The following is a 21,253-nucleotide window of genomic DNA, read 5'->3' as shown; positions in this document are numbered from 1 at the left end:
CTGGGCCCGTGAGCCATGGCCGCTGGGCCTGCGCATCCGGAGCCTGTGCTCCGCAACGGGAGAGGCCACAACAGTGAGAGGCCCGCATACCGCAAAAAGAAAAAAAAAAAAAAAAAAAAAAAGAAGCATGAAAAGAAACGAAATGGAGCTATTTGTAGTGAGGTGGATGGACCTAGAGTCTGTCATACAGAGTGAAGTAAGTCAGAAAGAGAAAGACAAATACCATATGCTAACACATATATGTGGAATCTAAAAAAAACATGTCATGAAGAACCTAGGGGTAAGACAGGAATAAAGACACAGACCTACTAGAGCATGGACTTGAGGATATGGGGAGCGGGAAGGGTAAGCTGTGACAAAGCAAGAGAGAGTCATGGACATATATACACTACCAAACGTAAGGTAGATAGCTAGTGGGAAGCAGCCGCATAGCACAGAGAGATCAGCTCGGTGCTTTGTGACCACCTAGAGCGGTGGGATAGGGAGGGTGGGAGGGAGGGAGGAGATATGGGAACATATGTATACGTATAACTGATTCACTTTGTTATAAAGCAGAAACTAACACACCACTGTAAAGCAATTATACTCTAACAAAGATGTAAAAAAAAAAAAAAAGCAGCAGGGGCAGGAGAAGAGTAAATTCCTAAAGTATTCTCTTATCATTACAAACATGGAAGGGCATGCAAGCTGATGGGCAGAGTCAGAAGAGATACGAATAAGGTTTCTGCCCTCTTCAGGATAATGCTGTCTAGAGGAACCTTCTACCAAGATGGAATGTTCTATAATCCTTGCTATCCAACCTGGTACTGTTAGCCACATGAAATGTGACTCATGCAAGTGAGGCACTGAATTTATAATTTAATTAATTAATGACCCCCCCCCTTTACTGATGCATAATTGACAAATAAAATTGTGTGGTATTTAACGTGCACAGTGGGATGATTTGATGTAGGTATACATTGTGAAACGATTCCCTCTATCAGGTTAATTAACATATCCATCACTTCGCATATTACCTTTTTGGCCTGCTTTATTTATCTATTTTTTATCCAATTGAATTTTAATTAATTAAACTTAAAATTAAGTAGCCACATGTGGCTGGTGACCACCTTCCTGGGCAGTGCAGTTGTAGAATGTCTCCTGTGAGCAGATCCCAGCCCTCTCGGAGCAGTAAGGGTGACAAGGGCTTGAGCACCCCGCTTTCCTATGCAGGTGCCCCTGTGGGGTCTCTTGTCCAGAAGCAGATCTGGGTGGGGTTCTGAGCAGCAGAGCGGTTCCTATTTGTAGTCAGCCCATGATTATAGTCCCAGATCCTCCCTGATCTTGCTTCTCCCAAAGCACCACTTATTCTCCCATCTCCAGGTGGTTCCTCTTCCTTCACACAACTGCCCTCAGCTCCCCTCTATGGAGTAATTCTCCAGTTTGATAGTGAATAACAGCCTCCCTCCAGTCCCTGCCCTGTACCCACCCTCGGCTCCTGCCTTTCCTGGACATGGCACACTATCGTGCAAATACGAAGACACACTTTAAGAAATGAAGTGATCAGGCATAGGCTGTTAGAGCCAAAGGCTCCGCCCACGTACCCCCAGTGGTCTCAGACTAGAATGCACATTGAAATCACATGTGGAGATGTGTGTGACCATCCCCGGGATCCACTCCCTAGAAATTCTGATTCTGTCCCTCTGGGGTAAAGCCCAGGAAACTTGCATGCCCAGGGATTCTGATACAAATTCTCTGAGGCCAAACACATTTGGGCAGCAGTGATCTAGTCCAGAGAGGGGAATTGACTTGCCCAAGGTCACACAGCAAGTCAAGAGCAGAGCAGGGGCCAAGAGCCAGGTCTTCTGACTTGCAATTCGTCACTCTTCCTCCCCCACTAGGGGTGTGGTTTATTTCACGTGAGCAGGTGTCCTGGTTCATAGCTCTGGGGTTCTGAGTGGATGCTGGAGAAAGGGAATATCTCTTTCATTGTCGTATCCCCTAAAGCCCCTAGCATGGTGCCTGGAACAGACCAGAGCTCAATAACTACTTGTTGAATGAAACGAATTGAGTGAGGGAGTGTCCTCTGCTGAGCTGACTGTTCCCTGCCCTTTGACCAGCTGTCTGCCAGGGTCTGGCTGGACCCTAGGAAACACCAGCACCACGTGTCACCCAGTGACGGGCTTGCTCCCATGTTGCACAAGGCAGAAGGTCTCATTCACCGACATGCAGCTGGGCTGCACAGAAAACAACAGCAACAGCAGCAACAACAACAAAAAGAACTCGGACCACCCACACAGTGTTTGGGTTCAAACTGAAAATGTGGGGCACCTCGTTAAAAATTTATGGAGAAACTCAAGACAGCAGTGGTAAAGCATTAAACCAAGAGTGTGACCCTCCTGAGCCTGTGTGACTGCAGTGGTCACACAACCAGGAAGCCAGCCCTGATGATAAACCCCGTTGGTGCTGGACAGCATTGTTCCCATCTTCTTATTCCTCTCACCACCAAAAGATTCAACACTGAGCTGCTTCAAAGAGTGCAGGCCCCTCCCAGTGCAGTGAAGGATTTGTTTATACATCATAAACACCAGATTCAAAGCCCCAGAGAGAGAGAGTACAGAGAACGGGGAAGTTACTACACACACACAGCGTTAGGAGCCCTTGTTAATTGGGACCAAGCTGAAACCCTGACGGCGTAACATGAAAGATGATGTTGCATCAGGAGGAGGGTGGTAAAGAGACTTCAACCTGCAGAAGCCAGAGTCTCCTTTTTAGGAGCAGGGCCACGGCCGGCACCAGGTGAAGTCTACCCATGGAGAATTTTCTGTGCCTGCAGAAAGGATTGGGAAGCTCTACCGGGCGGGGGGGTCGGTGGTGGTGGGGAGCCACGGGCAGAATGCATAATGGGGCAGGGAAAAGTACATCACAATAAAAGCTTACATTTTTCATCTTTGCAAATTACAGGAAGCACGCAGAGGCAATAAACACTGAAGAGGAGGCAAAGAAGCGTCTCTGAGAATCTGGAGGAATTTTCTAGGCTAAGGCAGGGATGTGCTCGTACAAAGCAATCTTGGGTTGGAGGAAACTGTCTTTGTAACAGCGGCTGGGATAGCTAGCTTGAGAGGAGAGGGTGGGAGGGAGGCCAGCCGTATGGTGAGATGCGTCTCAGTGCAGGATGGCTCTGTTTGTCCCCTACCCATCCCCTCCACTCTGCTCTCTGCCCTGGGAGCTGCACTTGTATCAAGTGTACTGTTGGGCTCCCTTGCCCTCTAGCTGCTGTCTGGCTTCAGCCAAGGGTGGGCCCAGGTAGGAACCTGGGGGAGAGGGGAGAGTCAGGCTGGGATATTCTGTCTCTCCATTCTATTTGCTGGGTCCCTGTGCATTAGCTGCGTGCCACCTTGGAAGGGCACACCTCTGGTTCAGGGCCTGGAGGGAGCGCTCCATTCTGATACGGGCTCTTTCCCCCTTTCCCAGGCATGGCAATGGCTCTCTCTGCTGCCAGGCTCAGGATACAGCCCCATCAGTACTGCCTTCCCTAAGCCTTGCCCGCACCTTTGTGACTAGCCCTTCATTCATCGCTCCTTGTATCACCCCGTCTGTGGGTGCTGTTGATTTCTTGCTTGGATCCTGATGGCAGAGTCACCAGAGGGCATCTACTACCTTACCTCTGAGAGGCAGGTGGAGGCCTCTCTGCCTCACCATCCATGGAAGGTCAGCCATTGGTTGGAGCCTCTTGGGAATGGAGACCTCACTACCTGCAAGGGTAGCCCTTGGCTTCCAGAGTTCATCTTGGCACTGAGTTGACAACTGCCTGCTTTTATTCTTTTTATTTTTTATTTCTTTTATTTTTATTTTTATTTTTTTTTACTGCCTGCTTTTATTCTTTTTATTTTTTTTTACTGCCTGCTTTTATTCTTTTTATTTTTTATTTTTTTAATTTTAATTTTAATTTTTTTTAATGCCTGCTTTTATTCTTTTTATTGTTTTTTACTGCCTGCTTTTGTTCTTTTTATTTTTTTTATTTTTATTTTTATTTTTTTTACTGCCTGCTTTTATTCTTTTTATTTTTTATTTTTTTATTTTTATTTTTATTTTTTTTTACTGCCTGCTTTTATTCTTTTTATTTTTTTATTTTTATTTTTTTTTACTGCCTGCTTTTATTCTTTTTATTTATTTATTTATTTTTTATTTTTATTATTTTTTTTACTGCCTGCTTTTAGATTTTACTTGTTTCTAGCTCTACCCCTCCTTCCAGGATCTGAAGATACGACCACCGGAGCCTTCCTGTTTTCATGCTAACCTTCCCCAGCAGAGCTGAACCCAGTGCATCTTCATCTCTGAAGGCCTCACGAGCCGAGGTGCACTCAGGGATGTACATGGCCTGCCCAGGCTTCTGTGGGGAGGGGCCCGGGACCCTCTGCCCCCCTCCCCCCAGGAGAGCCAATTGCCCTGCATGGCTTATAGAGCTCTGGGGGCTCCCACCTCCCACACCGGGGCCAGGGTGGGCGGGGCTTATGCCCAGAGACGGAGCACCCCTTTCTCAAAGGAGCGAACCAGGCATTCTGAGTCAGTGGACACGTGGGCCCCTTGTACTCGGGAGGTCAGAACCAGAGAGCGCCTAGGACAGTTGGTTAGACGCTTGGGGCTCTGGGGTCAGGCAGGGTGAGGTCACTTCCAGCTCTGTGACCTTTGGCAAGTTAGTTCATCTCTTGGAGCCTCATTTTCCTGCAAAATATGCTGAACGGGTTTGAACATGGTAATGGATGAAGCCTGCGTTCTCTTATCTCAGAGATCAAGGGAAAGCTCACTGAATGTCTGACAGTGACAAGGACAGGGGCCACGGTCCTAGTCCTTGAGAGCCCTGGTATTTCTACCAGGCTGACTACAAATGCAGTTTGGGTGGCCCATGAGAGGTGCCGTCTTGGTCCCTCATGCTCCCCTGGCTTGCACAGAGAAATCCATGGCATGAATCCAAAGAGGCCCAAGGTGGGGCCCTGGAAAGAAGAACAGGAAGTATATAAAAGAAAACATTGGCTCTGAGGTCACAGAGAGCTGGGTTTGACTCCCAGCCCTACCCCTTAATAGCTGTGTGACCTCAGGCAAGTTATATTGCCTCTCTGAGCCTTGCAAAGGATGGCTGATCTCTCAGGTTACTTTGAGCTCTAAAATTCTACGAGCTGGGGACCACGCACAAGTCTCTAACCTCACTGCATCTCATTTTAATTTCCTGAAAAACAGATTAAAAAAATTAGACATGGCCGTTCAGCACTTATATCAAGTGAGAAAAGGTTGATTTTTCTAAAGACAGCACGAAGAATCCACAAATTGCTGCCTAGCTACAAATGGACGAGGCATCTCTTGTCCTCCCTCTCTGCCCTACTCCTCGCACACAGGCCCAGTTAAGCAGCATCCCAGGTGAGAAAATCCGAACCCATCACGGAGATGGCAACCCTCACGCTTGATTGCTCCTGGGTGACATTTTGAGGTGAGCTGGGCTTCTGGAGGAAGAAAGATCAACGCTGTGTCCCCTGCTGGATGGGATGCAATTATGTCTGTTCAGGGCGACAGCCTGAGGTAGCAAAGTGTTCTCACCAATGGCTCATGACCCAGGAGGTGTTATCAAGCGGCCACAAAAGTTGGGTGAAGGCTGCAAATCCCAGCCCCCTCTGGCAGAGCCTCAAACACACTAGCATTTTAAAGACCCTATAACCTGTTACCCTTTGTTGAACTGAGTGTTATCCAAAGCAACCTTTTTTTTTCCTTTTCTTTTTCTTCATTTTTAAGGAACACTAGCTCTTGGCAGAAAGAACCAAGGACCAAATCAGAAGCTATGGAATCAAGTCCTAGTTCCAGTACTTAAACATGAAATGGTAGGAAAGTCACTCAGCATCTTGGAGACTTGCTTTACCACATCTGTTAAGTGGGTTCATCTGTTCAATGTTTAGCAGTGCCCTGTCTACATCACAAGAGTGTGTGAGGATCAAAGGACAGTAGGCAGGCGATGTGCCTTCTATACTGGAGAGTAATGTGCCCATGTTGGCACAGGAGATAGTTAACGTTAGGTCTTGGTTATGCAACAGAGAAGTGTGGTCACACTAAACGCACTTCTATGAAACAAAACGTTTACAAAACATACATTAGTGAAGGCGCTGAGTGTGGAGTTGGGTCTAGGCTCATTACACAAAGATTTATTCCAAGGATCCTTTAAATAATGAGTTTCCTTAGTTCATTCAGGCTCAGAGATTATAAATTACTTGCTAAGAGAGCTGATAAGTCGGGGTGGGCAACCGACATGCAGGAGAAAGTGCCATGTCTCCAAAACTATAGGGGAAGTGGGTGGATGTTTAAGATTCTACTGATAAAAATTGTTGACACACACTGACAGCAGAACTTAGGTATAACCAGATTGCTGAACAGATCCTGTGTGTAGATTGTGATGTGTCTACAGAATTCAAATTCATTCAAAGCATTACTGAATTCATAGCAACTTCCTGATATTGAATATTTTTTCAATAAATAAATGTGAAAAGCATGAGAGCATTCATGTGGGGGTGATGTCTGAGAAATATTCTGATGTTAAAAAGTCATCCTTGGGCTTCCCTGGTGGCGCAGTGGTTGAGAGTCCACCTGCCGATGCAGGGGACACGGGTTCGTGCCCAGGTCCGGGAAGATCCCACATGCCGCGGAGCGGCTGGGCCCGTGAGCCATGGCCCCTGAACCTGAGCGTCCGGAGCCTGTGCTCCGCAACGGGAGAAGCCACAACAGTGAGAGGCCCGCGTACCGCAAACAAAACAAAACAACAACAAAAAAACAAAACTAGAAAAAAAAAAAGTCATCCTCGTATTTCCAAAGGGTGGGAAACAGTGGTCTAGATCAGAGCTTCTCATACTTGAATGTGAGTCACTGGGGATCCTGTTACCAGGCAGATTCCGTGTGGAGTCTGAGGTTTCGCATTTCTGATGAGCTCCCAGGGGATGCCAATGTTGCTGGTGGGAGGCCCACACTTTGGGGGGCAGGACGCACAGGAGAACATCTATGCTGGGCTAGAGCGTACCAGGCCTGTGGTTATCTGGCCTCTGCCAACCCCTCCAGCCCGAGGTCTCACCCTTGGATCCAGCCACCCCAGGACACCTGGGCCTGTCCTTGGCCTTTGCTTCCGATTCCCCCCCCCTCTGCCTGGCATCTCACCTCCTTATGACCCACAACCTCCTCTGACTCCCATACACTGCCCAGCTACCTGGCAAACAGGCCTGAAAGTAGGCCCGATGGTCATCTCCTCTGTGAGCCACCTACTCACCCCCTGAGATACCTTTTCCCTCCCTGATTATCCCCTCCTTTGCACCACAGCTTTCCTCTATCCTTCATAGCGCTTGATGACATATAATTGTTTACATGTCACCCAAGCAGACAGCAAATGCCTGCCATTCCTTAAGGCACTTAACGTGAGAGCTATTGGATCAATGAATTTCCATCTCGCACATAAAAGGAGGCCTCGAGATGGTTCCTAGATCGTGAACACTTTGAAAACCTGGACTGGGCCCTACATCTGTATCCCTCAGTGCCTGGCACATAGTAGGTGCTCTTGGCAATTTATTGGATAGGAAGACATGAGCTCTGAGGTGGGTCTGTTTCATCCACCTCCTAGATGGTCCCCTCAGACCACTGCTTACTGGGCCGGGAGTTTTAACTGAAGCACATATATTTTCTGCACAGCACTTAGCATGTGCATTAAGCAGGTTTTCTCAGAATGACAGAAGTCAGGCTTCTTCCTGGCGAATTAATGGATGCCTGCCTCCAGCGGTGCTTCTGACTTATGGCATCATTTCTCCAGATTCCTTGGCTCCTGCGGAGACCACCTCTCCAGTACGAAGGCCCACTCTGAGAGTGAGCTCAAAATCGCAGCCAGCCGCACACAGCACGTTCCTGTGCTCCAGACTCGCAGAATTCAGTCCAGAGCCGGCACTTCTCCCTCTGGGGAGGTCCTTGGTACCAGGCACTAGGACAAGAGTCTTTCCTGGAAGCAGAGGTGTTGGGGAAACCATAGCAACCAACCGTATCCCTCTTGCTGTGTCCCATTTGTGATGGGGGCTGGGAACCGTGCTACCCTTGAGAGCTGCTTAGACCTTCCAGCTACGTGGAAATTTTCTGATCATTTTTTAATTTCATTTTAATTTTTGTCAAAGCAATACATGTACATCATTTAAAAAGCCAAATGGTACTGCTCCACCTCTCCCTACCCACCGAGTCCCACTCCTCAGAGGCTACCACTCTCATTGGTTTGAGCTGTTTCTTCTGGTACTGACTTTCATATTTTCATGGACATCAATTGCTTGACAGTTATTTCTTGGCTTTTAAAATTTTTAAATATTACCTACTGAATTTCTACCATGGGAGCTAAGGGTGTAGATTTCTTGTATGAAGTATCCTAGCATATTCCACTGCCTTTCACCCTCCTATAGAGGCTTAGATGATATTTTGGTTAAGTCAGTATCCAGCTTTTACATAATTATGACTATGTGAGTATTGCCCACACCCCAGCCTTATTGTGTATAACGTTTTTGATCTCCTCCTTGTGAAACTATTTTGTTTTTCCTATTTTTTTCCTTTTTGTTTTTTGGTTTGTTTGGCTTGTACCTGTAGCAGAAATGGAAAAAAAAAAAAGGGCAAACTCATAGAAAGAGCAGAAAAGCGGTTGCTAGGACTGGGAGTGGGGGAAATGGAGAGGTTAGTAAAAGTGTACAAACTTTCAGTTATAAGATCAATAAGTTCCCATGGCATAGGGAGATCAGCTTGGTGCCTTGTGTCCACCTAGAAGGGTGGGGTAGCGAGGGTGGGAGGGAGATGCAAGAGTGAGGAGATATGGGGATGTAGGTATATGTATGGCTGATTCACTTTGTTATACAGCAGAAACTAACACACCATTGTAAAGCAATTATACTTCAATAAAGATGTTAAAAAAAAAGATCAGTAAGGTGAGAGGATTTAATGTAAAACACGGTGACTATAGTTGATAACACTGTAGCATATAATTGAAATTTGTTGAGAGTAGAACTTAAATGCTATCATATATATGTATATATAGGAATATATTATATATATACATGAATATATTTGAAACCAAATTCTACTCTCATACTTCATTTGTAGATTGCTGGATATAGAGTTCTATCTTAGACAAGAAAGATTCCCACCCCCACTTGGTCCCTGCCCCAAATGTGAAGGCATTCTGCCATTGTCTTCTGGCTTCAATTACCCCTGTGGAGAAGTCTATTCTGATTCTAGATCCTAGGTATGTGACTGTTTTTTTTTCTCTCCAGAACCTTTTAAAACTTTCTCTTTATCTCTATGAGGCCGAATTTCACAAGGATGCATCTTGGTCTGGTTCTTTTGCCACTTACTACAGGACTTAGTGAATTCTTTTAATATAGAAAATCATGTGGGTCAGTTGGGAATTTTTCTTATTTTATTTCTTTGGCAACATCCTCTTCTTGACTCTCTCACTTTTGTTATTCTAGAACTCCTAGTTGTAGGATGTTGGACTTTCTGGATTTATCCTCTCATGTTCCTATTTTTTTCTCTCCCATCTTCCATCTGTTTGTCTTTTTGTTTTACTTTTCAGGCAATTTCCTAAATTCCAAAGCTTCTGTGGGTTTAAAAAAATGGTTGCAATAATATTTTTAATTTCCAGGAGGTTTTTTAAAAAAAACTTTTTCTTTGAATGTTACTTTTTAATAGCATCCTATTTTAATAGCTGGTGCTTATGTATGCATTATTCATATTATCTCTTATCTCTTGAGAATTTTAATTAAAATAGTTTGATGTTTCCTTCTGCTTCCCACACTATTTTTTATTTATCAAACACATACATAGTGCCTAATATTATTCAGGCACTTTTGTAAGTATTTCAAAAATATTAACTCATTTCAATCTTCCTAACAACCTTGAAGAGTTGATACTAATATTATTCTCATTTTAGAGGTGATGGAACTGAGGCTCAGAGAGGTTAAGTAACTTGTCCAAGGTCACATAGCTAGTAAGTTGTATAGCCAGATTTGAACCTGGGCTCTAGAGCTTTTTGCCATTAACCATTATCTCTATTTCCTCAAAGTTTCTTTTTTGCTTGTTTGGTTTTGGTTCCTTTCCTGTTAGTGGCTCCCCTCAAATGCTTGGCTTGTTGACTCCCCATTCATAGTTAAGAGGTACTTATTAGTTTTTAAAAATTTATTCACTTATTTTTGGCTGTGTTAGGTCTTTGTTGCTGTGTGCGGGCTTTCTCTAGCTGTGGAGAGCCGGGGTTACTCTTCGTTGTGGTGCACGGGCTTCTCATTGCAGTGGCTTCTCTTGTTGCGGAGCACGGGCTCTAGGTGCACGGGCTTCAGTAGTTGTGACGCATGGGCTTAGCTGCTCCACCGCATGTGGGATCTTCCTGGACCAGAGCTCAAACCTGCGTCCCCTGCATTTGCAGGTGGATTCTTAACCACTGCGCCACAAGGGAAGCCCAACTGGTACTTCAAGCCTGGACAGTCTTCCTTGTGTGTGGGAAGACTTACCAGAGGACTCCACCCTAGGGTGATCTAACTAGGTTTGTGTGGGGAATCCTGATTGTCATTCTCTGTGAATCTTGTCTATTGAGCTTGTCAGTGTCTCCAGGAAGGGATTCCCCAGATCTCTGGTTGGGGGTGGGTGAGGTAGATTAGTCTGGCTGGGGGTCTCACTACTCAGTGAGCAGAATTTCACCTTATCTCTCTGTTTTCTGTACAGCACCTCACCCATGCCCTCAGTTTTGACTGGTTTCCCCCAGCCCGGAGCCTGTCTATTTCAATCTTATCTTTTGCTGGGGTGCAGAGAGATATTTGGCTGCTTTGGGCCATGGGGGACTTAACAGCTCCTTTTACAGACTTTTAACTAATCCTCCTAGTTTTACCCACACCTCTCAACCCTGTTGTCAACAGTATCTGATGCCTCCAATCCCTGATACTTTCTGGGAGGAGGGGGGCATGTATGGTGAGAATCGTTTGACTTTTACTGGTTTCCCTGTGTGCAGAGCCTGACCCTTCAGCCTTGTCTGCCCAGTCAGTTACCATCTGCTCTCCATTTTCCAAAAATTTGCTGACATCTACTATTGTCTTCTCACCCATCTCCTTCGTCCTCGTGGGTTTATACTCTTGAAAAAAAAAATCCTTGATTGCAATTTAGGGGAAGTTTGGGGAGGGAGCCTCCATACATACTTATGTTCATTCCACTGTGTCCAACCAGAAATCTAGACTGTCAATTTCCCTGAAGCTTTGGAGCTCAGCGGGCACGTCATGGACTCCTTTCACTATGCCAGGAGAAGAGGGAGGGATGTAGAGCTGGTCTCTGGGATGTACACAACCATAGGACCAATGGGCACTTTTCATTCCCCATAACATCAGTTGCCCACTCAGTGGTTTTCAAGCTGGGTTCCTTGCAGTCCTAGGGTTCCTCCAGGAATGTCTCAGGGTCGGCCACAGTGAGTATGGAGAAATCAAACTGCGGGCCCCATCTCCAGCTGGACCAGAGCAGCTCTACCTTTATCTGCTTTATATATTGGAGCTGTGCTAAAGCTTTTGTTCAATACAAGGATTCTGCTATGGAAAAAAAAAAAGAGGAAAAAATAGAAAAGGAGAACAGCAACAGACCTATCATTATATGCCATTCTGTCTCCAAAGATGTCACTGGAACTTTTTTTTTCTGAGCTATTTTCATGGCAGTGCCTTTACAATCACATTTTGAACATTAAAGGAATATAGTGGAAGGAGAATCGCTTTAGGGTCCATATGTGGGTTTTCAGCTTGGTTCAACCACTTAGTGAAGTGTGTGTTCTTGGGGAGCTTCCTCAACCTCTCTGGGCTCCCGTTTCTTTATTTTTCAGTGGGGATAACACCTCGTTAGGAGGGTCACTTGGAGGATTCATGGGATAGAATGTTCACGGCACATAGTAGCTACTCATTAATAGTAGTTTTTCCCTCAGCCTGGCCCCATCAGTGTGCAAAACACAGCAATTTTTTCTCTCTCTCAACAGATATGTCAACACATATTTATTGCCCTGGTATGTGTCAGTGAGCCAGACAGTCTAAGATGCCTATCTCTTGGAGCATGTGTTTCAATAGAGGAGGACGGTATCCTCGAAGGTGACACACGACATGGAGCAAAGGACAAGCAGAACAGATAAGGAGGGGTGAGGAGTGGGGCGGGGGTACAATTTTCAATAGGGTAGTCAGGGTAGGTGACGTCTCAGCAAAGACTCAATGGAGGTGAAGCAATAAGCCATGTGGGTCCGAGCAGGGAATTCTAGGCAGAAGGAAAGGAGAATGCAGATGCTTGAAGGTAAGCTTTCCTGGAGTGTACAAGGAGTTACAGGGAAGCCAGAGTCGTTACTGCCAAGTGAACAAGGGGACAGAGTAAAGGGGATGAGGCTGGGGAGATAATATGGGGCAAGACATTGACCTCTATTAGAGCACTGACTCTCAGAATAATTCCTTTGCTCAAAAATATAATGTCAAGTTCATTTTCCCACAATATTAGAACTTGGGGACATCAAGGCAGAGTTTACTTGATTACAAAGTGTATTCTACATCAGGATGAACGAAGGAAATAAGATTTGAGCCTGTCTATTTAGAATGCAAGCTCACTAGAGGGCTCCCTGCACACCAATTCTGGTTCTCTCAGATGTAACCCATCCCCACCCTCGCCCCTTCTTTCCCCAGCAGGGCCATTCTCGGGACAGTCTCGGGAACCCAGCTCCCTCAGGGCTCCCATGTCCTTCCATGAACACACTCCCGCTCACCGATTGGTCCAGGGGTGGGCACCTGACTGGCTGGACCAATGAGTCCCTTCCCTGTTTTTTTTTTTTTTGTTGTTGTTGTTGTTCTTTTTAAATAGGATACCAGTGAGAGAACCAGAATAGTCTCTCGCTGGTGGCAGGATGTGTAAAATATATATCTACTGGGAACCATGTGTGAAAAGATATATGTGTGGAAAAAGCCTGTCTCTAGTGAGAGAGAATAAAGCAGTTTAGAAAGAGGAGAGGTGAGAGAAGGGGTGAGAGATCGAGGAATCTCCTGCCCTTGGTTCCAGTTGTTTCTGATGCCGCACCCTTGCCTTCCTGCTGCTGGGTTGTTGAAGTTTGCCTTGGATTCCACGGGCAATACAACTCCTTTTATGCCCAGGCTTGTTTGAATCTGGTTTTTCTCATTTGCAGCCTAGATAACCCACTGCTTATTTCTTTTATCTTTGAAGTTACTCAGAGGCATCTACACAGAGTTTCATTTTTAACAACCTCCCACCCGCCTTCAATTTAATTTCCTTTAGAAAAACGTTGGTCATGAAATCTGCACTTCTGTAGTCGAGGACAGCTTTTCTGTCCTTTTTCTATTTTGTGAGCTCCTCCATGAAAAAGAAGGTTTTCCACGGTCAAAAGCATTGGGCAAATAAATGGTGTATGCAATATGCCTATCTTGGAGATTTATAATGTAGTGTATTAAAGAATTCCTGTCATGAATGAACGTGTTTAACTTTGCCTAACCAGGGTTCCCCAGATCCTTTCTATTCCTGTAACATGTAACATCTGAAACTGCTAACAGTCCATAGGGCCGATTTGGGGGCATACTGTAAAGGTCCATGTGTGACTGAGCCTGCCTTCTTTAAAATGGCATATTTCCAGGCTGCCTTGCACAAGGATGTTTGACCAAGGAGGCACTGTCAGCCCGGAGGAAAGGACACTTTTGGTAAATTTCATAGTGACTTTCTACTCGCTAAGCCTGAGTCCATAGGGTTGGGTCCACCCAAAGAGGGTGCCTTTTCCTAATTCACTCGTTGGCACCAAAGGTCCATCCTCTAGGTCAGAGTTACACCTGGAGGCGTGGCTCCCTCACTGCTTGCTTAAATTTCTGAGAGGTGAAGCAAGAATATGCCAAAGGCTCTGCTTTGAGAATGAGACATCCAGATGATAAGGTGCCCCAGGAACCTTGTGTAGGTATGAGGTATTTGGCACAGTCTCTGCCTCTGGGATGGGTTTGACCATCCTCCCATCTACTGGTTGCCATTATCAACCTTCCACTGTTTACAGTGTGCAGACAGCTCTCATCTGATCGGCTGATAAAGGCAGGGCTGGGGGTTTGATCTTCCGTCTGGCTCTGTAAAGCCACTTTCCTCTGCCTCTGTCATCAAGTTGTCTGTGGCCACTCCCTCAACAACCAACTTTCAATTTCTTTCTTCTCCATCATCACCCAAATATCTCCTCTAAGGACCCAGGCTCCTTTGCCTGGGGATTGAGAGGAAGTGGAAACGTAAAGGAGGCAAGATGGCATCTGTGGAGCCACACGGCTTGGCAGGTCAGGAAGGCTCCTCCACGCCGAGGACTGTGGCGGTGAGAGGCTTGGCCGTGCCCCCAGCCCTCGGGAGCAATGAGCAAATAGCAGAATGTGGCCGTGCCTCCTTAGGTGGCCTTGTGGACCAGCATCCCTCACCTGCCAGAGCCCACCGCTCATCCTTCGGCAGGTGTGTGGACCTCACTCCCACCCACGTGAGGCTCACGCCCCCACCCCCAACCAGCCCAGGAAACGAGCAGCTTTAAGGTGACCAGAGTCTCCAAGAGATGCTCGTGCATGGTGACGTATCAGCCTGAAGAAAGGTACCACAGAGGAAGCCTGGAGGTAGGGATTCGGGAGGCCTGGCTGGGTGGCCTGGGTGAAGTCACCGAACCTCAGCCTCCTTCCCTGGCAAACGGGGATGAGGGGCCCTTCCTAGCACGTGGGGCTGCGGTGAGGGGGAGGCCAGGAGGGAGGACGACTACGGTCCCAGAGGGACCGTCTCCCACATTGCTGGAGGGGGGACAAGGGATACTGAATTCAGGAAAGTGGACGGGATCAACGAAGCGTCTGCTCAACCAGGGTCAGACTGGGCTTGGAGGGCCTGGAGCCTGAGGTGAGCTGCCAGAGATGGTGCTGGAACGAGTCGCGTGGCGCCCTTTTGCCGCTCAGCTGCAACAGCAGGAGGACTGAGCACAATGCGAGGTGAGTGACCCTGCTCACCCCCCACCCCCCGCCCCGTGGGGTGCTCAGACAAGAGCCGCGGGAGGGCCGGTGCGGTGGAGGGGGGAGAGCTTGGGGTTTGTGGGTAGTCACCCCGGGTGGGGGGAGGTCTTCGCTGCCCTCAGAAGCCTGGTGGGACTGGGCCTGGTGAGGGCCAGACCTCAGGATGGGGGCTGGGGGGATTGGCTGCAGGGATCACGGGGTGGGGACTGCAAGAAGTGAGGGCCAGCCTGCTTGGCCTCCACCCGCTCCTCAGCGCCAACCTGAGGGCCCAAGCCTCTGTCCTGCTGGAATCTTCTCTCCTTTCATCCCTCTTTGTGGCCCCTCCCAGGCCCATCTCTAGACCCCCTCCCCCTTCCCCCCCCGTTTCTCCCTGAACCCAGCGTTAATCTCACTTTGGGTCTCCTTGGCATCCAGCGTCCCACGCTTGGGCACCTTTTTACTCTCTCCAACTGTTGAGATTCTAGAGGCGGTCAGCATCCCTAGGCTTACTGGCTGCATCGCTCCAACCTCCGCTTCCGTTATCACGTTGCCTTCTCTGTCTGACCTTCCTGCACCCCTCTTATGAGGACCCACCTGTATAATCCAGGATAATCTCAAGACCCCGTGCAAGTATCCCATGTTTCCCCTGAACCCTCCCTCCTCCCAGGCGAAGGCCGCCGTCCTGCCGCAGCACAGGGGACCCTCACGCCCCACTGGATTCTGTGTCTCCTCCTCTAGGCTGTGATCAAGGGCTTGGTCTTTTTCAATTTAATGTCCTTACTTTTGTGCAAAGCCTGAGATAGCATACGTGGCTAATGAATAGTTTGCTGAATAAATAAATGCATAATTGGATGCACGAAATAAGCTTTGGGGACTGTACACACGGGCAGCCATGGGGCCAGGCCCCTGTGTCTGTGCCCTTTAGCTCTCCAGCAGCCTCTCCACCTTCCCTCAGTGGGAGGAGTCTGCCTTCCTTTCCCTTGGGCCTGGTAGCTGGGTTGGGATATTCAAGATGGTGGAAGAGGAAGGGGCTGGTTCATCCCTTCCTCTTCTCCTGAAACCAAGCTACCTACCTCCCCATCCATACTTGTTACTTCCAGCCTTCCTCCATGCCTCCTCTCATCCTCCCTGCCTTCCCTTTCCAGTAGTCCCATCATCTGCCCTCTCCCACCTAGTGAAATCCAAGGTAACCCAGGGCATCACTGCAGTCCATACCAGGGACATCCTTCCCGTTGACTTTCATGTCACGAACCCCCTGATGGAGAGCAGTCCTTCACCAGGTGGGCCAAGACAGCCCACCCGAGGCAAACGTCTTTCAGAGTCCGCACCCCTCCACCATCACCCACTGCCCCAGTCCCTGGCCCAGCTCACCTGTCTCTCCCCAGATGGGCAGGTACTCATCCTGCTGAATGTCCAGCATGATCTCCAGCCCGTTGCCTGTCCCCCCCTTGACTGTTGTAAGCAGAGGTTTGCCATCCTCGCCTGAGTTAAACATGTAACACTTCCCATATTTTGTAAACACCTGAAGGAGAGAAGAGAGAGAGAGAGAAGCACATGGGTGACTTCAGACTGGGCTCCAGAGACTGGGGAGACCCCAGAAATCCAACAGAGGCTAGAGTCCCCACTGCCCGTCACAATCAACCCTCCTGGGGACAATGATTCCTCACCCCTGGCTAATGGCCTGACTTTTGCCAAGCGGGATTCTGGCATCAAAGAACACATCTGGACACCCTTTGGCTTTGGCTGCAGTGGGATCTGCTCTTTTCTCCCTCTGTACACCCCCCACCCCCAGCCCTGGGCAGTAACGTGCCTTTCAAGTGTCCAGCATTATCTGTATCCTCTTGACCCTCTAATCTGCACCTCCAGCCCCAAGCTCTCTCTTGGGTTCCAGACACACTGATCCCACTGCCTGCTAAGCGTGACCTCAGGGGGACCCATGGATCCCCGACACTCAGCATGTCCCCGTGGGATAAAATCTTCCTCAGCCTCTGTGCCCCACTGGATGGCTCTCCTGTACACCATGTCCCGGGGAATAGCACTGCCACCTGCCTAGGGGCTCAAGCCAGACCCTCAGAGTGGCTGTCCACGCCTCCTCTTCCTCACCCCCACATCCAATTAGCCGGCAGGTCTCGTCAACACTGTCTCTACATCCGACTTGGATTTTGCCTTCCCTCTTCTGCAGTGCTTTATCTCAGTACCCCCATCATTTCTTGCCTGGGCTGCTGCAGTTTCCTAGCTAGGCTCCCGGATTCCAGACAACTTTCTCCAGCCCATCCTCTAAGTTCACGGTGGCTCACTCTTTCAGAAATGCAAACCTATTATATTAAGCCTGTGCTTAAAATCCACCAGGACTGCCCATCCCCCTTACAGTAAGGTCCAGGCCCTCCCTCCACACCCAGTTTTCTATGATGCTCTCTGCCTGCCCTATCCTCCTCTTCCCATCGGAGTCCACGAGAATCCACTAGAAGAGAAGCTCCACGGGTTCAGGGACTACCTCTGCATGTACATCGAGGAATCTAGCACGGGGCCTGGCACCTGGGGGTGCTCCAGAAATACATGTCCAGTGGATGAATGAATGAATGAGTGAATGAATGAATGTGAGTGAGTGGGTGGGTGGAGCCAGATCAAGCAACTTGCAGCACCTCTGGATGTGTCCTGCTGGTTCACGTAGTACTTGCGGTTTTCTAGTTGCTGCTGCCGCCGCCTGTAACTCCTCTCATTCCTCCTTCTGCCTGGACAACATCTAGTTCTCTGCCTGGGCAGCCTCTGTTCCCCAAGACTGGATTGATGCACCTCCTCCTCCAAGAAGCCTTCCCGTGCTCCTGGACCAAGTTATAGGGCATCCCTCCTCACTGTTCCCCTTGCTCTTTCACCACGGCAGCTCTCACATGCAACAGTAAACACGGGTGGGTGTTCTTCCTCCCATCATGCAGCGGAAGAAACCACAGCCCAGAGAGGTTAAGCGACTTGCCTAAGGTCACACAGCTCTTAAGTAGAGAAGCTGAGATTCAAAGTCATGTCCGTCTGATTCTAACACACGCGATCTTTCTGAGCATGTTGACATTGTCATTGGGATGTTTCTGAGCCATACGCCGCTGCTCTCTGCCTTGCTTTTTCCACCAGCCAATCACTATTCATACGCATGAGCTCCTATTATGTGCAAGTATTATGGGGACAGTATAAGCCCTGCTACTGCTTCTTGTTTTATAACCCCACACTCCCAGTATTTTCCTTTATAGCACACATCAAAGCGTGTGACTAGATGGTGATTCATGCGATTGTTTGTTGGAGGGGGCGGGGGCTGTGTCTGTTTTGTGGAATGAATGAATGAATGGGCTCCAAGTTGTTGCTACTCCCATCCCCTTGCCCACCTCTGGGAGGCGCCCTTTGGTGCTGGCCAGCCTTGCTGGTTCTGGCGGGAGCTCACGCTGACATCTTGTCCCACCCCCTTCCCTCTCTTTCTCTGCTCTGGCCTTCTCAGCTTCCTAACTGATTGTTCCTAAGCATTTTTGCTTGCTTCTCCATGAAGGCATTTATTAGAGGAAAGACAGTTTACCTTTGCAGGGGCAGGAGAAGGGGCTCAGAGACAGGTGGGCTCATGCTGACGGCACTTCTCTGCTGGCCTCCTTCTCAGCCGCTCCTGCCTGGGCTTTTCGGAGAGGATCATTTTCCTCTCTGCTCAACATCAAAGGCCTGAGAGCTATGTACACACAGTGCAGTTCTGCTACAAATTTGGGACAAGATGCCGCTCTCCTTCCCCATCTCGATGCATAATGACGTGTAAGTGTAACATGCACTTCAAATTTACGCCTTATCGCCACCAGCCAGAAAATACAATTTATTTAAGTCTAGACTTTTAGGCTGAGCCTGCTGCTTCTTCAGACCTGCCATTCTCCAAGGCGCTTCTCTGCTCTCCCGGTAAGTGCCGACAGCCCCGTCGCGGATGGCAGGGCTGGATTTGCAAAGTTGCTAAGTCTAGAATTGTCCTTAGTTGAATCAGTTTGTAAGAATTGATGGTGCATGTTTCAAACCTGGATCTCCATGAGTGATGGGGCGGTTGTGGGGGGAAGCCTGAGATAAAGATGGGCCCCACAACCATCAGTTTCATTGCTCACACTGGTACCGTGTGTTACAGTTCAGAGATGGCACGTGTGCAGCTTCAGCTTTCTCAATGGCCCCGTGAAGTTGGAGGGAAGAAAACTAACAGTTCCTGAGCCTCTACTCTGTGCTGGCCCCTGCTTGGCATGTTCATAGGAGTTATAGCATTCCTAATTATGGTCTCAACTACCCTGATGGGGAGGCATCTTATTATCACATGCCCATTTTACAGTTGGGAAGACTGAGACTTAGTGAAGAGGTAGGTAGTAGAGCTGGGACTCATGGGTGTGACTTTACCACCAAGGAAGTTCCAAGGAAGGAACACTGAAATTTCGAGCCAGACAAGAAGGTATCAAAGCAGATTTCTCATTATCTGTCAAGTCCGTGGCCTTGAACATGGCATTTACTTTTCCCAACTCCAGTTTCTTCATCTGAAAATTGAGCAAGATAATCTTGCCACGTGGTTGTAATGCCTAAATGAGAGAATGCAAGTGGATTTGTTTGGAAGATTACATAATAGACATCTTTACGAGTTATGGATCCATACTAGGTCCTTTTCAGCAAAAGAGAGAGAAATTATTTGGGTTATGGGGGAGGTCAGTCATAAATTGAAGAATGGGGGCGGGGTTGAGGAGTCCTGTCCTCTCTGCTTATGTCCGCACGATACTAAGCTCATCTTGAAGTAGTTATAGGGGATGGAAACTGCCATGTGCCACTAACTGCTTATTCCTTAAGAATGTTAAGCCTGTTGCTGAAAGCCCAGGGCAGCCAGTGAGATCACTGGGGCCATGGAGTTCTGTAGGAAAGGGACATTCTTTGATGCACACAATCCACTTTGAAAATCTACATTTGGATTCCAACAACTGAATTGTGACCAGTTACTGGTAGAGTGGATAGCCACTGCCAGTCTGAAGCTGGCACATTCTAGCCTGTAATTTTCTTTCTTGGCAGTGTCTTTGTTTGGTTTTGGTATCAGGGTGATGGTGGCTTCATAGAATGACTCTGGGAGTGTTCCCTCCTCTTCAATCTTTTGGAAGAGTTTGAGAAGGATCAGTATAAGTTCTTTGTATGTTTGGTAGAATTCCCCAGTGAAGCCCTCTGGCCCTGGACTTCTGTTTACAGGGAGTTTTTGTTTGTTTGTTTGTTTGTTTTTAAACTACAGAGTCTATTTCACGTCTAGTGATTGGTCTGTTCAAATGATCTATTTCTTTTTGATTCAGTTTTGGTGGGCCATCTGTTTCTAGAAACTTGTCCATTTCTTCTAGGTTATTCAATTTGTTGGCATATAATCGTTCATAGTTGGCACTTTCTAGATAAAAGAAACCTGGATGTGGGGATGGGGAGAGGGTCTCACTGCCTTCCAGTAGCTCTAAGAATAGCCCCGATGTCACAGACTGGCTTTGCTACCCTCTCTGGAGCACCATTCACATTTTATCTGTTGTCACTAATTTTTGCAGCAGCCCTATGAGTTTGGTATTATCACCCCCGTCTTACAGATAAGGAAACTGAGGCCCAGAGAGGCTGAACCAGGTCACAGAGCTGGTAAGTAGAGATTCCAGGGTGAAAGTCATCTTTGCCCCAAATCTTCCCGCCCAAATGTCTCATTTTGCATGTGGAGAGTCTAAGGCTCAGAGAGGTGAAGTGTCCTGCCCCAGGTCACACAGTTTGGGAGTCTGGGGGCAGAGCTGAGACCTGGGCTTGGGTCTGTGCTCTTCCTCTAAAGCTTTCTGTTTGCACACGCCAGGGGTTGGAGATTATGGCTAAGCTTCCCTTCCCGGGGTACTGCATCCAGCAATAAGAAAGATTGGCAACTCCAGCTGTCCTGGGTGCCAGCCTCTAGGCTCGGTATGACCTGTTGGGGCACCCTGCCTTACAGAGTCTGGGAAATGCAATGTGGAGCCCTTGCTGGGAAAGGTTAGGAACGGCAGATACCCATGAAGACACAGTTTTCTGGTCCAATTAGTAGTGCAAACAACATTTCAACACCATGTACCTACTTAAGAAAATAAATTATGTATAAGCTCCCTTAAGGACTGTTGAAATATCCACTTACTAGCACACAACTGGGCCTGCAAGCTTCAAACCTTCCAACCCTTCATTAATCCTGACCTTTAGGGCTTCCCCTAAGCAGTGGGTTCCTT

General features: G+C 47.9%; 1 protein-coding gene across 2 annotated transcripts in view; it reads right to left on the bottom strand.

Annotated features, from left to right (window-relative positions):
• The window catches only part of ASIC2 (acid sensing ion channel subunit 2), a gene marked incomplete at its 5' end in the record, with an annotated part of 988,380 nt that overhangs the window by 60,077 nt on the left and 907,050 nt on the right, over positions 1–21,253 (bottom strand). For both annotated transcript variants that reach the window (XM_081218213.1, XM_081218212.1), the window contains one exon: positions 16,386–16,536. In XM_081218213.1, the coding sequence (XP_081074339.1) occupies positions 16,386–16,536 (151 nt within the window). The remainder of the gene's footprint in view (positions 1–16,385; positions 16,537–21,253) is intronic.

The sequence above is a fragment of the Mesoplodon bidens genome (genome assembly GCF_964165515.1).
Source record: "Mesoplodon bidens genome assembly, chromosome: 19".
NCBI classification, from domain to species: Eukaryota; Metazoa; Chordata; class Mammalia; order Artiodactyla; family Ziphiidae; genus Mesoplodon; species Mesoplodon bidens.
The sequence above is the reverse complement of the archived record's forward strand: the minus strand, read 5'-3'. Positions and strand labels throughout refer to the sequence as shown.